Source organism: Podarcis bocagei (assembly GCF_964188305.1).
Source record: "Podarcis bocagei genome assembly, chromosome: 5".
NCBI classification, from domain to species: domain Eukaryota; kingdom Metazoa; phylum Chordata; class Lepidosauria; order Squamata; family Lacertidae; genus Podarcis; species Podarcis bocagei.
The window spans coordinates 2,791,960-2,805,443 of NC_138129.1; the positions used below are offsets into that span (position 1 = coordinate 2,791,960).

General features: G+C 48.8%; 1 protein-coding gene across 1 annotated transcript in view; it reads left to right on the forward strand.

Moving 5' to 3' along the window:
* KIAA1755 overlaps window positions 1–12,739 on the forward strand; it is a 31,327-nt gene extending 18,588 nt beyond the window's left edge. The window contains 16 exon segments of the mRNA XM_081196022.1: window positions 777–870; window positions 2,175–2,261; window positions 4,697–4,813; window positions 6,010–6,108; window positions 7,244–7,392; window positions 8,177–8,315; window positions 9,455–9,580; window positions 10,671–10,829; window positions 10,831–10,863; window positions 11,111–11,167; window positions 11,170–11,397; window positions 11,400–11,632; window positions 11,634–11,727; window positions 11,730–11,819; window positions 11,821–11,910; window positions 11,912–12,739. Coding sequence (XP_081052148.1) covers window positions 777–870; window positions 2,175–2,261; window positions 4,697–4,813; window positions 6,010–6,108; window positions 7,244–7,392; window positions 8,177–8,315; window positions 9,455–9,580; window positions 10,671–10,829; window positions 10,831–10,863; window positions 11,111–11,167; window positions 11,170–11,397; window positions 11,400–11,632; window positions 11,634–11,727; window positions 11,730–11,819; window positions 11,821–11,910; window positions 11,912–12,049 — 1,933 coding nt within the window. The 3' untranslated portion in view covers window positions 12,050–12,739.
* Window positions 12,740–13,484: the final 745 nt, after the last annotated feature.

Below are 13,484 nucleotides of genomic sequence, written 5' to 3' on the forward strand. Positions count from 1 at the left end.
GTCAACAAGAAATTGTCACTGTATCTAAAGCCATTTGCGCATAATAGAGAGGGGGTCTGGCCCACTCCTTGAAAAAAAATTTTTTTGGGGGGTGGCCCCCTTGACTCTCCCTCCATAGCGCCAGAATGTGCAACAATGTCTATCCTCCCAAAACAGAGAAACCAGTAGGAGAACACATCAATCTCCCAGGACATTCTATACAAGATCTCAAAGTAGCTGTTTTACTACAAAGGAATTTCAGAAATAGACTGGAAAGAGAAGCTGCTGAATTGCAACTCATTACCAAACTTAAAACCATGGAAAGACCTGGGCTGAACAAAGACATTGGATTCTTATCTCATTATACATGACTAAACCATTTCTCACCTTCTCACCCCTTGCCTTTTCCTGTAAGACCTATTACAGTCGTTAAGAGTTGTCAACAGGCTCATCTCAGCTATCTGCCAATCTCCCATTCCCACCACCCTTCTGAGTAATACCCCTCCCCACCTTCTCTCTATATAGAAGGATCTGGCAACTTCTGTTTCAGTGTATCTGAAGAAGTGTGCATGCACACGAAAGCTCATACCAAGAACTAACTTAGTTGGTCTTTAAGGTGCTACTGGAAGGAATTTTTTTATTTTGACTATGACAGACCAACACGGCTACCTATCTGTAACTATCCTCCCGCAGCATCTCATGCAAAGACTCAGACTTGTATTTGAGTTTGCTTCTGCCACCACAGAGTAAAAACCATCCTTTCCTCCAGTTTGTCTGCATCTCTTTCCATCCTGCAGGAAGCAGTCGAAGGACACGGGGCTGGCGCTTGTCATCGATGCCAGAAAGGAGATGCCGCCGCCTGCCCTCTCTGCCGCCCTCGGATCTGTCCAGGTAATCTCAGGTGGGTGGGGAAAATCACCGGGGGGGGGGAAGAGTTTCCAGGGAGCAGCTGGCCTTTTCCAGAGGGCTTTTGTCACCCTAAGTCGCAAACTGCAAGGAGCAGCTCCTCGCGGCCCTCATGTGGTGAAACAGAGGTACAGCAGATATTTTTTAAAATACAGTGGTACCTCGGGTTACATTCGCTTCAGGTTACATATGCTTCAGGTTACAGACTCCGTTAACCCAGAAATAGTACCTCGGGTTAAGAACTTTGCTTCAGGATAAGAACAGAAATCGTGCAGCAGTGGCGCAGCGGCAGCAGGAGGCCCCATTAGCTAAAGTGGTGCTTCAGGTTAAGAACAGACCTCCAGAACGAATTAAGTACTTAACCTGAGGTACCACTGTACATGTATTTATATCCTGCCTTTCCCCCCAGACTGGGACTCAAGGCTGCTTACACAATTTAAAGCAGCACAAATAAAATGGAAAAAGCTAAAAACACATGAAGGACGATTGTTAAAAAGTTATTAAATGGATAGAATTAAAATAATATAAAAACAGATCTGTTAAGTACAGATAATACAAGCATAACTTTCATGGGATGAGACCTGAGACTGAGAATAATCCTTTTGAAGCCTCTTTCATGATGAGCAATTTCTATAAAACCAGAATGTAAATGCTTGTCTTCCTTCTCCCACACACAAACTACAGTGGTACCTCGGGTTAAGAACTTAATTCGTTCTGGAGGTCCGTTCTTAACCTGGAACTGTTCTTAACCTGAAGCACCACTTTAGCTAATGGGGCCTCCTGCTGCCGCTGTGCCGCCGGAGCACAATTTCTGTTCTCATCCTGAAGCAAAGTTCTTAACCTGAAACACTATTTCTGGGTTAGCGGAGTCTGTAACCTGAAGCGTCTGTAACCCGAGGTACCACTGTATAGGCAAATTTCAGGAGACTGAGGAAGACAACACAAACCTAATTTTATTTTGGTTTTATTTATTACATTTATACCCCAGCTTTTCCTCCAAAGAGCTGAGTGTGGCCTACAGGGTTCTCTTCCTCCTCATTTAACCCCCACAGCAACCCTGTGGGGTGGGCTGGGCTGAGAGGCTGAGCTCCCTGGCAGAGCTGGGATTTGAACTCTGGACTCTCCCAAGTCCTAGCCCAGCTCTCTAACCGCTGTGCTGCCCTGGCTCTAGAGAAACCAGGGACCGTGTTCTGTGCGGACAACCGATAAAGGGCTGAATCAAGGCAGTTGGGAAACCCAAAAGCTGGTGTTTGGTGAAATTTCATCCTGGATACCCATTTTCCTTGCAGAAGACCCTGCCTGGCTCCATCCACGCTGTTTTCCTGCTGGCAGAGAAGGAGGCAGCCTCACATTTGGAGAAGCTACCTGGCGTGCAGGTGAGTCCCAGAGCATCGTGTTATTTCGATGCTGAAATATACTTGGAGTCGAGTGTGAATTTCATGATTTCACTTCATCAAGGAGCCTGATTGGCTGCTCCTGCAAGCCAATCAGGTCACTGATTCACTTCCACCTGGAGCTGGATTGGGTGGCTCCTGCAGACCAATCAGACTGCTGCATTCTGGATCCTATTGTTCTAGGATTCAGCTCAGTACATAACAGATGCGCTTTCATCTTTCCTCCATCCCGCACTGCTAACATCATTTCTCCCACAAGAGCGATGGGCCTGATCTCCTGGGCTGCTCATTCTGCTTTCGCAGCTCTCCCCTCACACTTTCAGGCCGTCTGCCTCATTCGCTGCCTGTTGTATGGCGAGCAAAAGAAATCAGCAGGTGTGGCTTCCCCCATCAGCCGCACTTCCAAGCTGTGAAACGCTTCACCTGTTGAACTTCTGCCCACCCAAGAGGTTGCTGAGTGCACTCCGAGGTTCATTGACTTGTTTCCCATGCTGCAAACATACCATCATTGCTTGTGCAATGGGACTCCCCCATGGCACCCCATTTGCCCCCACCCCGAATCCATCCAGTCTGTGCCCTCCGTTCTGCTCCTGCCCTCTCCCTTCTCCCAGCCCAGATAATGACTCCCATTCTCCTTTGCCCTAACGAGTTCCCGCGGCAAATCCATCTCTCTCTCCCAATTATAGCTCCGCAGGCCAGACTTGGGCTTTCAGATTCAGCCCTGGGAAGCTTTCGCTGCTCTTTTATGATGCTGCTCGCTTTAATTAATGGAATGGGAAATCTCAATGAGCTTGAGAAACGGCCTCTGCTGCCAGTGATTAAAATACCCTCGGCTCCCCCTGTGAGTCTAGAAAGGACTCCAGGCAGGCTCCCGTTTCCAGCTTGGCACGACGATGGATAATAATAATAATATAATAATAATTTATTATTTATACCCCGCCCATCTGGCTGGGTTTCCCCAGCCACTCTGGGCGGCTTCCAAAAGAATATTAAAATACTATAATACATCAAACATTAAAAGCCTCGCTAAACTGGGCTGCCTTCAGATGTCTTCTAAAAGTCTGGAAGTTGTTGTTCTCTTTGACATCTGGTGGGAGGGTGTTCCACAGGGCGGGTGCCACTACCGAGAAGGCCCTCTGCCTGGTTTCCTGTAACTTGGCTTCTCGCAGTGAGGGAACTGCCAGAAGACCCTCGGAGCTGGACCTCAGTGTCCGGGCAGAACAATGGGAGTGGAGACGCTCCTTCAGGTCTACTGGACCGAGGCCGTTTAGGGCTTTAAAGGATGGTGGGGGCCCCTCTCTGCTCCCTCCCCACCTCCCAGACTCTCCCCTGTTTCACGCTAACGAGACTGCACAGGCTTTGCCAACCTGCTGGGAATAATGGAAATCCCTTTTTAACACAGCACATCGTTAAACTGTGGGACTCACTCCCACTGGAAGCAGCCATGGCCAACAACTGGAGGGCTTTAAAGAAGGATTAGACAAATTCGTGGTGGAGAGGGCTACCCATGGCTACTAGCCAGAAGGGCTGTGCTTTGTGCATGCAGCGCTCTCCTCATGTGCTTTGGGGCCCTCCAGATGTTTTTGAACCACAACTCCCATCAGCCCCTGCTCACTGTGGCTGGTGGGAATTGTAGGAAAAACATCTGGAGGGCGTCAGGTTGGTGAAGACTGAACTGGACCTAAAATGGGCTGGGGGGGGGGATGAGCCGAGTATAAACACTGAAAATCTTAATTTTACACTAGTCCACTCCTCCTCCAATTTTTATACTGCTGGGCCTTTTACTATTGTGCCTGAAAATATATGTTGTTGTTATTTTTATTTTTTAAAATATTTTTATTAGCAATTTCAGCATAACATAATACCAAAACATATCATGTTCATTATTCATTATCCCCCCTTTCCCCCCACCCCCATCAAACCCTCCCCCCGAGACTTCCCTCAGCTCCTCTCTCTGATTTCTCAGCACATATTAGTCTCTGCATGTTATAAACTTCTACATATCCTTCTACATATCCTTACGTTATCTATCTATCTATCTATCATATTATCAACCTAAAAGTTTGTGTATGTTTATTCAAACCCTGCCAAGGAGTCCAGTTTGTTTTGTTGTCTTTTTAGATAATTTGCAAAAAGCTCCCATTCTTCCTTAAAGCCATAGTTGTCCTTCTCCCGCAGTTTGTATGTCAATTTAGCCAGTTCTGCATAACTCATCCATTTTTCTTGCCGCTGTTCTTTCGTTGGGATTTCCCCATTCTTCCTTCCTTGTGCTAATTGCTGTTGTTTTTAAAACAAGTCTGCTCAGTCTTTTAGAAATGTGTATTTTATATACTTTGCTGTTTTGAAATTGATGTTAGCTGACTTGGTCTGGACTCATTTTATAAAGAAATATTGACGCTGTGGTGTCGCCCCTGCAGATGGAGGTGCTGAGCTCCCTGAAGGCCCTGGGGCGGCACGTCGACAGCAGCCAGCTGCCCCCGGCCCTGGAGGGCCACTTCCCCTACTGCCACAGCGAGTGGGTCCAATACTTCCAGGTGCCTATTGTTGCAGTGGACGTTGCTACCTTCCTCTTTCCCCTTTCTCCACCTGCTCCTTTTGCATCGCTCAAGATTTCAGGGCTGCTTCTGCAGCTAGCAGGGAAATGCCCCACCTTTTAAATATTTGGAACAGTGGGAAAGGCTCTGGTAGATAGATATTAGGTTCACCGCTTGCTACACCATAAAAGAGAATTTCAAGAAAATGTTTTTCAGGTGGTACAGTACCTAACACCATCAAAGCTTGCCAAAATTTATAAACAGAAGTCTAATTTATGTTGGAAAAATGGAACATTGTTCCATATCTGGTGGAGCTGCCAAAATACCCAAGACCTACTGGGGTATGATTCATGAAGAACTAAAAAAAATGTTAAAAACATCTTTACAAAAGAAACCAGAGGCATATTTATTAGGCTTATTGGGAAAAGATATACCACAGAAGAAAGAAAGGAATTTTCAGCTGCCAGGATAGTATCTGCCAGCAAATGGAAGAGCAAACTAATACCCACAAAAGAAGCCTGGCTATACAAACTAAGTCAAGTTATAGAAATGGCAAAGCTAACTGCATACATGAGAAGGCAGGCAAACCAAAAACTCAGATCAGAATGGCAATGTTTTGAAGAATACATGAACAAACACTGTTCAAGAAAGAATATGTTCATATGCTTAGATTAAAGGAGTAAAGTAGAAAATATTAATTAGGAATGTCATAATGCGATCAAAATTTAAAAATTGCAATGATAGCATCGAATCTATAAAATAAGGAGGTCGAGATGTTGTGGAGGGGGGTGTCAAAGGGTGTGGTGCTGGGAAGATATGGGGATGGGAAGTATTTATGTGTTTATGTATATAAATAGTAGCCTTATTTTTGTATGTCTTTGCACTGGTAGGGTGCATTTCTTTTTCTGTATTACTAAAATTTAACTAAAAAAATTAATTGGGGGGGGAGAGAATACCCACCCTCCAGCCTGCAGGCCTCTGCTGCCTCATCAGAGTCAACTGTCAGTCCGCTCATCTTCTGAGGCGGACATATCACATATGTAGCCAGCTTTGGCCTCTCTGATCCCACCCTCCTCTATCTCCCTGCCTCAGTTTCCTGCTTCTTGCCCTCTCCTAACCATGTGTCACAACTTGTTATTTGAGGTTATTTTATCTGACCGGCCGCCTGCCTGTCTGCCTGTGCTTCCTCCCTCTAGAAGATGCACCAGTTTGTGAGCGACCTCAAAAAAGCCTCCGAATTGCTGCAGAACACCACCCAAGAACTGGAAAAGGGGGGCAGACTGGAGACCCTGCAGGTAACACCTCCTCCCCCTGTGCCCCCCAGGACCTCAAGGAAGCATTGGGCTTGATTTTCCACACATGTTAGGACCTCAAGAAATGCAACTCAATGATTTTTCCTTGCACATTGGATCATTTCCCCTCCCTGCTGAGTGCTTCCAAAATCTGCTCCGGAGTTGAGTTTGAGGGACAGTGCAGGGGGGAGGGAAAAGGGAGAAATTCCCATAGCATTAGCGCTGACCCCTTTACTAGCACAATAGGGAGAGCCAATGGTGCATAGCTGTCAACCGTCCCTTATTTGGTGGGAAACTCCCTTATCCCAGTACTGTGTCCCGCTGCTGTCCCTTATTGATGATGTCCCTTAAATTTCCCGGTTTCAAAGGAAGCAGCTCCTCTCCCTCCCTCCCTGCCGGCCAGGGAGAAGGGAGGCGCCAACTGTGTTGCTTGGCTGCGTTGCTCACCCAATAAGGCGTCTAAGAATGACTGCGGGGTGGAGCTTGCATGCCTTGTGCCGATCAAATCGGCCACGTTGCCTGGGGACTTGCCTTTGCTCAGCACTTCCCAGCGGAGAGGGAACGGTGGTTTTCCTTGCTGCATCCCCTTTGCCGGGTTGCTGCGCTGTGGGAACCACCGCTTGAGGCTTCGTTTGGCTGCTGGCTGGGCTTTCTGCCTTTGGCTCGGAGGGGCTCAGAAGTTGAACATACCTGTGCTTGGAAAATCCCTTATTTTGGCTGCTGATCCCTTATTTTCAAGGCTGCTGGCCCCTTATTTTCAAATCTGTAAGTTGACAGCTATGGTGTGGAATAATTCCATCAATGCCGTTTTATTTCATTCAAAATAATCTAAGAAGTGCTCTGCCTAGTTCAAGAATCGCCAGCCTGGTGCAGCCTGGCAGGGGCTGATGGGAGTTGCATTCCTGAGGGCACCAGGTTGGCGAAGGGGCCTCCAGTTCATTTCCATTTTGTTCTCAACAGCAGTAAACCAAAAGCTTCTGGGAAATTTACAAAGACAGCTTCTCCCCAGCCCCAGTTTGTCTCCAGCAGCTAGTATTCCAAGGTAGCCTGCCTCTGCCCATGGAGGTTTTCTTGAGCTTTCAGGGCTAACGGCCATTGAGAGACCTGAATGTGGCTAATGTGGGTCATTGTTCCTCAGGAGGTTGAGCGTCACATGGAGAGGCACCAGGTGCTGATGCAGAAGGTCTTGCGCAATGTGCAGCTGGTGAGCTTGCAGAGGGAAGGTGGAGCCACACTGGCGAAACTGAGGAAGGAGGCGGCCCGGCTCAGCTTCTCCCCCAACGTCCGGTATGAACGCAAGCGGGGGGGGGGGGGCTCTGGCTTCCTCAAGGCCATCTCTGGGTCCGGGGAGAAAAGTCACCTCCTTGCAACCCGATTCGGGTTATTGCAGTTCCTTTCACTTCCATATTTTTCCAATCTCAAATTCAATTTTTCCACATTTCCTTTATTTAAAAGTTCTTGTTGAATTTTTTTTTTAATCATAATTTTTACTGAGTTTTCCATATTTCGTTACATTTTCATTACATAAATCCATGACTTAAAACATTGCTCACACAAAGCATCGACCTCCTTCCCTCCCTCTTTCTGACTTCCAAACATCTTTTACCAATTCTTCGCATTTCTATAGCCACTTTTTTACCTTATCTTTTAACATTCACCTCCTTATATGTAAATCAGCTCCTTATTTTCACATTACCAAACATTTCAGCTCAGACCTACAAACGTTTTCAAATGTTTACAGTTTTCTTTCATATAAAATATAAATTTGGTCCAGTCCTTTTGAAACAGTTCGTCACACCAATTCCGGATCTTCCCCGTCAGCTTTGCCATCTCCACATATTCAACCATCTTTATCTGCCAATCTTCCAGTGTAGGAAGTTCCTGCTGCTTCCATTTCTGGGCCAGAAGTATTCTTGTGGCCGTTGTGGCATACATGAACAAATTTACATATTTTTTTTTTAAATTTCCTCACCAATTCACCCAGTTCTTGTTGAAATTCTTCAGCACTTTTGTACAAATTGCGCCCCCCTTTTTTAAAGCACCTTCCCTAACGTGCCCCTCTCTTTGCTAGGAGCAGCATTGACCGGGCTCTGACCCTCTACAACCTGGTGGAGGAGAAAGTCCACATGCTGGTCACCAAATCCAACGGCCGCCTGGAGCACCTGGAATTTCTGCTGAAGATCCGACAGCTGGAGGCGGAGTTTGGCAAGGTCAGCAAGGACCCCCCGCCCCAGCCAAGTGGTACTCACCCAAGGCTGGCCAACCACGGCTGTGCCTGCCTGACCCAAATGGCTGGGAACGGTCAGCAGACACAGAACTTCAGAGTTGGAAGGGGCCCAAAGAATCATTTACCCAACCCTCTGCAATAGAATACCGTATTTTGCACTCCATAAGACGTACCTAGTTTTTAGAGGGGGAAAGCAAGAAAAAATATATTCAGAGCGTGTAAGCGGCTCTCGCTTTTCTTGCTTTAAAGCAAGCAAAGGCAGAGCCGCTTACATGGTTTCTCTCCTGCTTTGCGCAGCTCTCACTTTGCTTGCCCATCCCTCCTCCCGCCTTGCTGTAAAGTGTGGCAATGCCGGAGGAAGAAGAGGAGGAGGAATCACCGGGACAGGTGCTTTGCTTGCTTTACAGTGAGGCAGGAGGAGGGATGTGCAAGCAAAGTGAGAGCCGTGCAAAGTGGGACAGAAGCCATGTAAGCGGCTCTCGCTTTGCTTGCTCCCGTCCGTCCCTCCTCCCGCCTTGCTGTGAAGCCAGCAGAGCAAGAGCCGCTGACAGGCTCTGTGCGAGAGCTGCAGTGAGTAACGGACAGGAGCTGCAGTGAGTGACGGACGGGAGCCATGGCTCCGATTGCAGAGGCATCCCTCAGCTCACGACTGCAGCGGCAGCCAAGGGATCCCTCTGCCATCCAGTGCATTTGCTCCATAAGACACACAGACATTTCCCCTTACATTTCAGGAGGATAAAAGTGTGTCTTATGGAAAGAAAAATACGGTATTTGGCAAGATTTGATTCTGCCTTCTGTCGCCTCTGCTGGGATGGTTGAGGGTGGGAGAGTGAAGAGAAGCTCAGGATTGTGAGACCGTTCCACCGTCAAACGGCTCTCACTGTCAGAAAGTTCTTCCTTGCGTTCAGGGATCAGTTCCTGGCATCTCCCCTGCCTGAACCCCTGGAAAGCGGCTGTCAGTCAGAGCTGACAGCACACAGCTAGGTCGTCTCAAGCGAGTTTTCCTCTGTTCCTAAGATCTGGGCTCCTTGACTGGGGAGTCACAAGTTTTCCCTGGAGGAGGTTCCTTCCAAGAAGCCGCCTCTTGCGTCCCGCTACTAAAACCTTGTCTTCTTCACACAGCTCAGTTTGTGGTTTGACGAAGAAGGCGAGTCGGCGCTCTGTGAGGTGGGGTCTGCAGCAGAGGGCAGCCGGGAGGCGGCCCAAGAGTTCCACCAGCGGTTCAAGGAATTCTTCAAAGAAGCCTCGGTACGTTGGCCGAATCTCCCTGCTGCCTGCTTTGCACCAGAAACGCACACTGGGAAAACTGGGCAAGATCTGCGTCAGAAGTGTCAGACTTCCAATATTTTAAAAAAGCATTTATTTATCTATTTTGCTGCAGTTATATGCCACCATTTTCTTCAAGGTGGGTGTCTCCCTCCTCACTTAATCCCCACAAGAACCCTGTGAGGTAGGACAGGCTGACAGGCAGCGACTGGTCCAAAAGGTCCCCCAGTGAGCTTCTCGGCCAAGTGGGAATTCAAACCCTGGTCTCTCTGAGGTGCTAGCCCAGCCTCTAGCCACTATACCACACTGCCTCTGCAATTCCATTTTAGGTGCATTTTATTTTAACGTTTGGTGTTTGATTAGGTTCTATATGTGTTGGAAGCTGCCCAGAGTAGTTGGGGCAACATAGCCAGGTGGGCGGGGTATAAATAATAAAATTATGTTTATTTTTATTACGTTACTTTAAAAAGAAGAATCACAAAAGATTTAAGATAAATCTGTCAACTATTCACATGCCAACCTTAGAGATATGGGAGGAATGTGAATCCGTTTGCATTTAAAGGTAAACATTCCTAATTCACATTTTCCAAAGTGATACGTAAACCAGAATGCAGCCTCCCATTGAAACCTGCACTTCTTTGAATTTTGCAATGCAGTTCTTCACTCAAGTAATGTGCACAAAATGCAGAAATGATGCATAAACACACATATAATAATGAAAAGAAGATGCAAAAATGTGAACATAAGAACGTAAAAGGGGCTGTGCATTTTGGTGCAAATTTATCCAAATATGCACCGGTTTATATGCAATTTCTCCTTGCATGCACATTTTTGCAGGCAATTTTTTCTCTGTTAGAATGCCTCTGCAGTTGGAGGCAGCGATGCTTCTGAATCCCAGTTGCTGGAAACTGCAGAAGGGGCGAGATCCTGCGCTCAGATGCTGCTTGCAGGTTGCCCCTAATGGGCCGCTCGTTGGCCACTATGAGAACAGGAGGTGGACCAGATGGGCCACTGGCCTCATCCAGCAGCCTCTCCTTATGTTCTGAAAGTCTGTCCTTCCTTCCCCTGTTAGGTCCACTACAACCGGGGTCTGTCTCTGTCGAAGGAAGCCAGTAAGGTCCAGGGGTCCAGGTTCCCAGAGGCGGAGGCCTTTGAGGCAGCGAAAAGGGCTTTCCAGGCCAAGCTGACCATGTTCTACATGGAGATGGAGATGAAAGGAGCTGAGCTGGAAGACACTCCTGGACCTCTACAAGTTCTGTGACAAGGTGAATGTCCCAAAAGCTGAAGGAAATGATGGAGGGAGGCTGGGTGTGTGTGTGTGTGTGAAGGGGACTGGAACAAGGAAGGGAATCTTTAAGGCAGATGGGACCTTTCCGATCTCCTTGGGACTTGGGGCATATCTGCTACCACCACATCCCTGGTGAGAAATTATAGCAAGGATGAGAAAACGGGCCAGGATGAAGCCCTGGAAGGAGCAAGTAAGAACGGTTGTCCTGTGTTTTTGCCCCCAAGGTCACGCAGTTTAACCTGGACTGCCAGCGCCACCAGGCCACTTGGATCTACAGAGAGGGGAGGAGCCCAAGAGCGTCCAAGCCCAGCGAGATATGGAGGATGCCCTCCAGAAGCTCTCCAGGGAGTTCTCCACTGAGACCTTCCAGCAGATGAAGGTGCAGGCCTCCAGCGTGCGCAGCAAGAGGGGTCTAGCCGTGTGGAATGAAGCCTTGGAGAGGTGCCAGGAAGCCAAGCAGCTCCTCGAAGATGCCCTTGCCAGGTCCAAGGGGGCTCGGAAAGGAGGTGGCAGAAGATTCTGGATCCCATCCCAGCTACCAAACTCTCAGGGGAAGATGTCTGCTTAGATGGAGCATCAACAGAAGCCGAGAAAACAGAGCACGACAGAAGGACCCAAGATGTGGGTGGAACTGGCGTCCATGACAAGGCTTCCCAAGAGGTCCCCTCATGTGGTGGTGGGATGCTGAAGGGTGTGAAGGCCAGCGAAGAGGCCTATCTTGCTTCGTTGGACGTTATTCTGGAATGTGGGGCCCCGAGGCTCAGCAGACCCAGGCGAAGAAGCCCCCAGAAGCCCCCATGCGACGAGACAGGACTGCCCTCCATCGACCCTTCCCTGTGCCTTCCTCTCCCCAACACCAAGAAGGTGCCAGCCCCCTACGAGAGCCTCCCTTCCACCAAGCAGCCTGGCCTCTCCATGCCCGCGAGAGGCCAAACGCAGCAGGAAGAGAGAGGCGGCTCAGTACTTCCAGCTCTCCAGGCACGGGAGTTTTTCCTCCGAAGACGCAGATTCCCAAAGCTCCGCTTGAAGATGCTCTGAGTTCAAGTGCCACCTTGCCCATGGAATCGTCCAAAGGAGCCTGGACTCAGGAGAAGGCTCCGGGGATTCTCTATCTGGAGAATCACAGCACAGGCAGCCTGACGGACGCAACAGCCACTCAGTGAGACACGGGGACCATCCTGGGTGCTGCCACGCCGGGCCCTCCGCACCCATTATTTTTTTGATGCTGGATACATTCCTGGGTGCTCGCTGCCCCATGTCTCAAAGGGAAAGCCTTTATTGTTGCCGTTTGTTGTTGGACATCGCTAAGAGTTCTTCCTGTTGCTGGTGTGTAGCTCTGTTTGGGCAGGAGGCTACCCACCCCCAAAGCCAGCCATCATTTCCTATTGTGGTTTGCATGGAGCAGATGCGATGGAAGACGGTCGCTTTCAGGGCGGAGAGAGTCTGCCCTGTTCCCATCTCAGTCCACCAGTCCCATTAGGAACCTGGTTAGTAACTGGCTAGCAAACCCTCCCCCTGCCCCGGGCATGGAGGCCACACTTCTTCATGGCAATACAGTCCTACTGATGCTGCAGGTCCCCAAGCCGTCGTGCATTTGAACCCTCAAGTATCTGAGGGCTCTGTCCTTGCAGCCAAAGGGTGAGGGGTCAAGTCCATGCAATGACTATCGCTTAGAGTCTCACGGTGGCATTCCGGGTTGATGTTTAATACCTTGGTCCTCTGCAGAAACAGAGAGCAGAATGGAAGTTCGTACCTGGAAACATCCACCCTGAAAATATTTCCCCTCCAGCTGATTCAAGAACTGAGAGCTGTGCAAATGACTCTGCCCCTGGGACTCAGCAGCTCTCCCCAAATGTTTATTTTTGCCATTGTAATCAAAGGACCCAAACACCCGTTCTGCAATGCTTCCCCAGACGCCCGTTCAGAGTGAAAATGAGACAGCGCTTGGGCTGGTTTCTGCGCCTCACAGAAATCCAGAGGCTGCAGAAGACCTGACAAGAAACTCCTCCTCCCTCCTCCCCCCTCCTCCCCCCTTGTTCTTTCTTCTTCCTCCTCTTCTTCTTTCCTCCTCCTCCTCCTCCTGCTCCTCCCTCTTCTTCTTCTTCTTCCTCCTCTATCATCTCCACCTCCTAGTGGAAAGTAGCTTCAAAACCTGCAGCCAGGAACAGAAAAGTAGCCAGGGGGAAGGACCTCATTATTTGCCCTGTGGCCTATTAGCCCCCCCCCCCACAAAATGCACCCCCACAGAGCTCCTTTTCTGTTCCCACATCTTCTTCCATGCAGGTAAAGAAATAAGAAACGGGAGCTTGAGATGAGAAGTGGGGAAATTCCATCAGAACCATAGCAAAGTGGGGGGGGGATCTCCCTGCCCCCCCGGCCCTGCTCCTGATTCCCCCATCATAGCTGCAGGCTGGTTTCTGTGGGCCTCGCTCACCTGGGCATCCCATGCTCACCAAGGTCTCCTAGAACGGAGCAGCTCCCAACATTGGAATCACGGACTCAAGTTCATCTGTTTTGTTGAATTGATTGAACTGAATACTTATAATTGGATTTTGGATAAATGTGCAATTAACAGTTTTGAATTTTATTGTGTTCTTA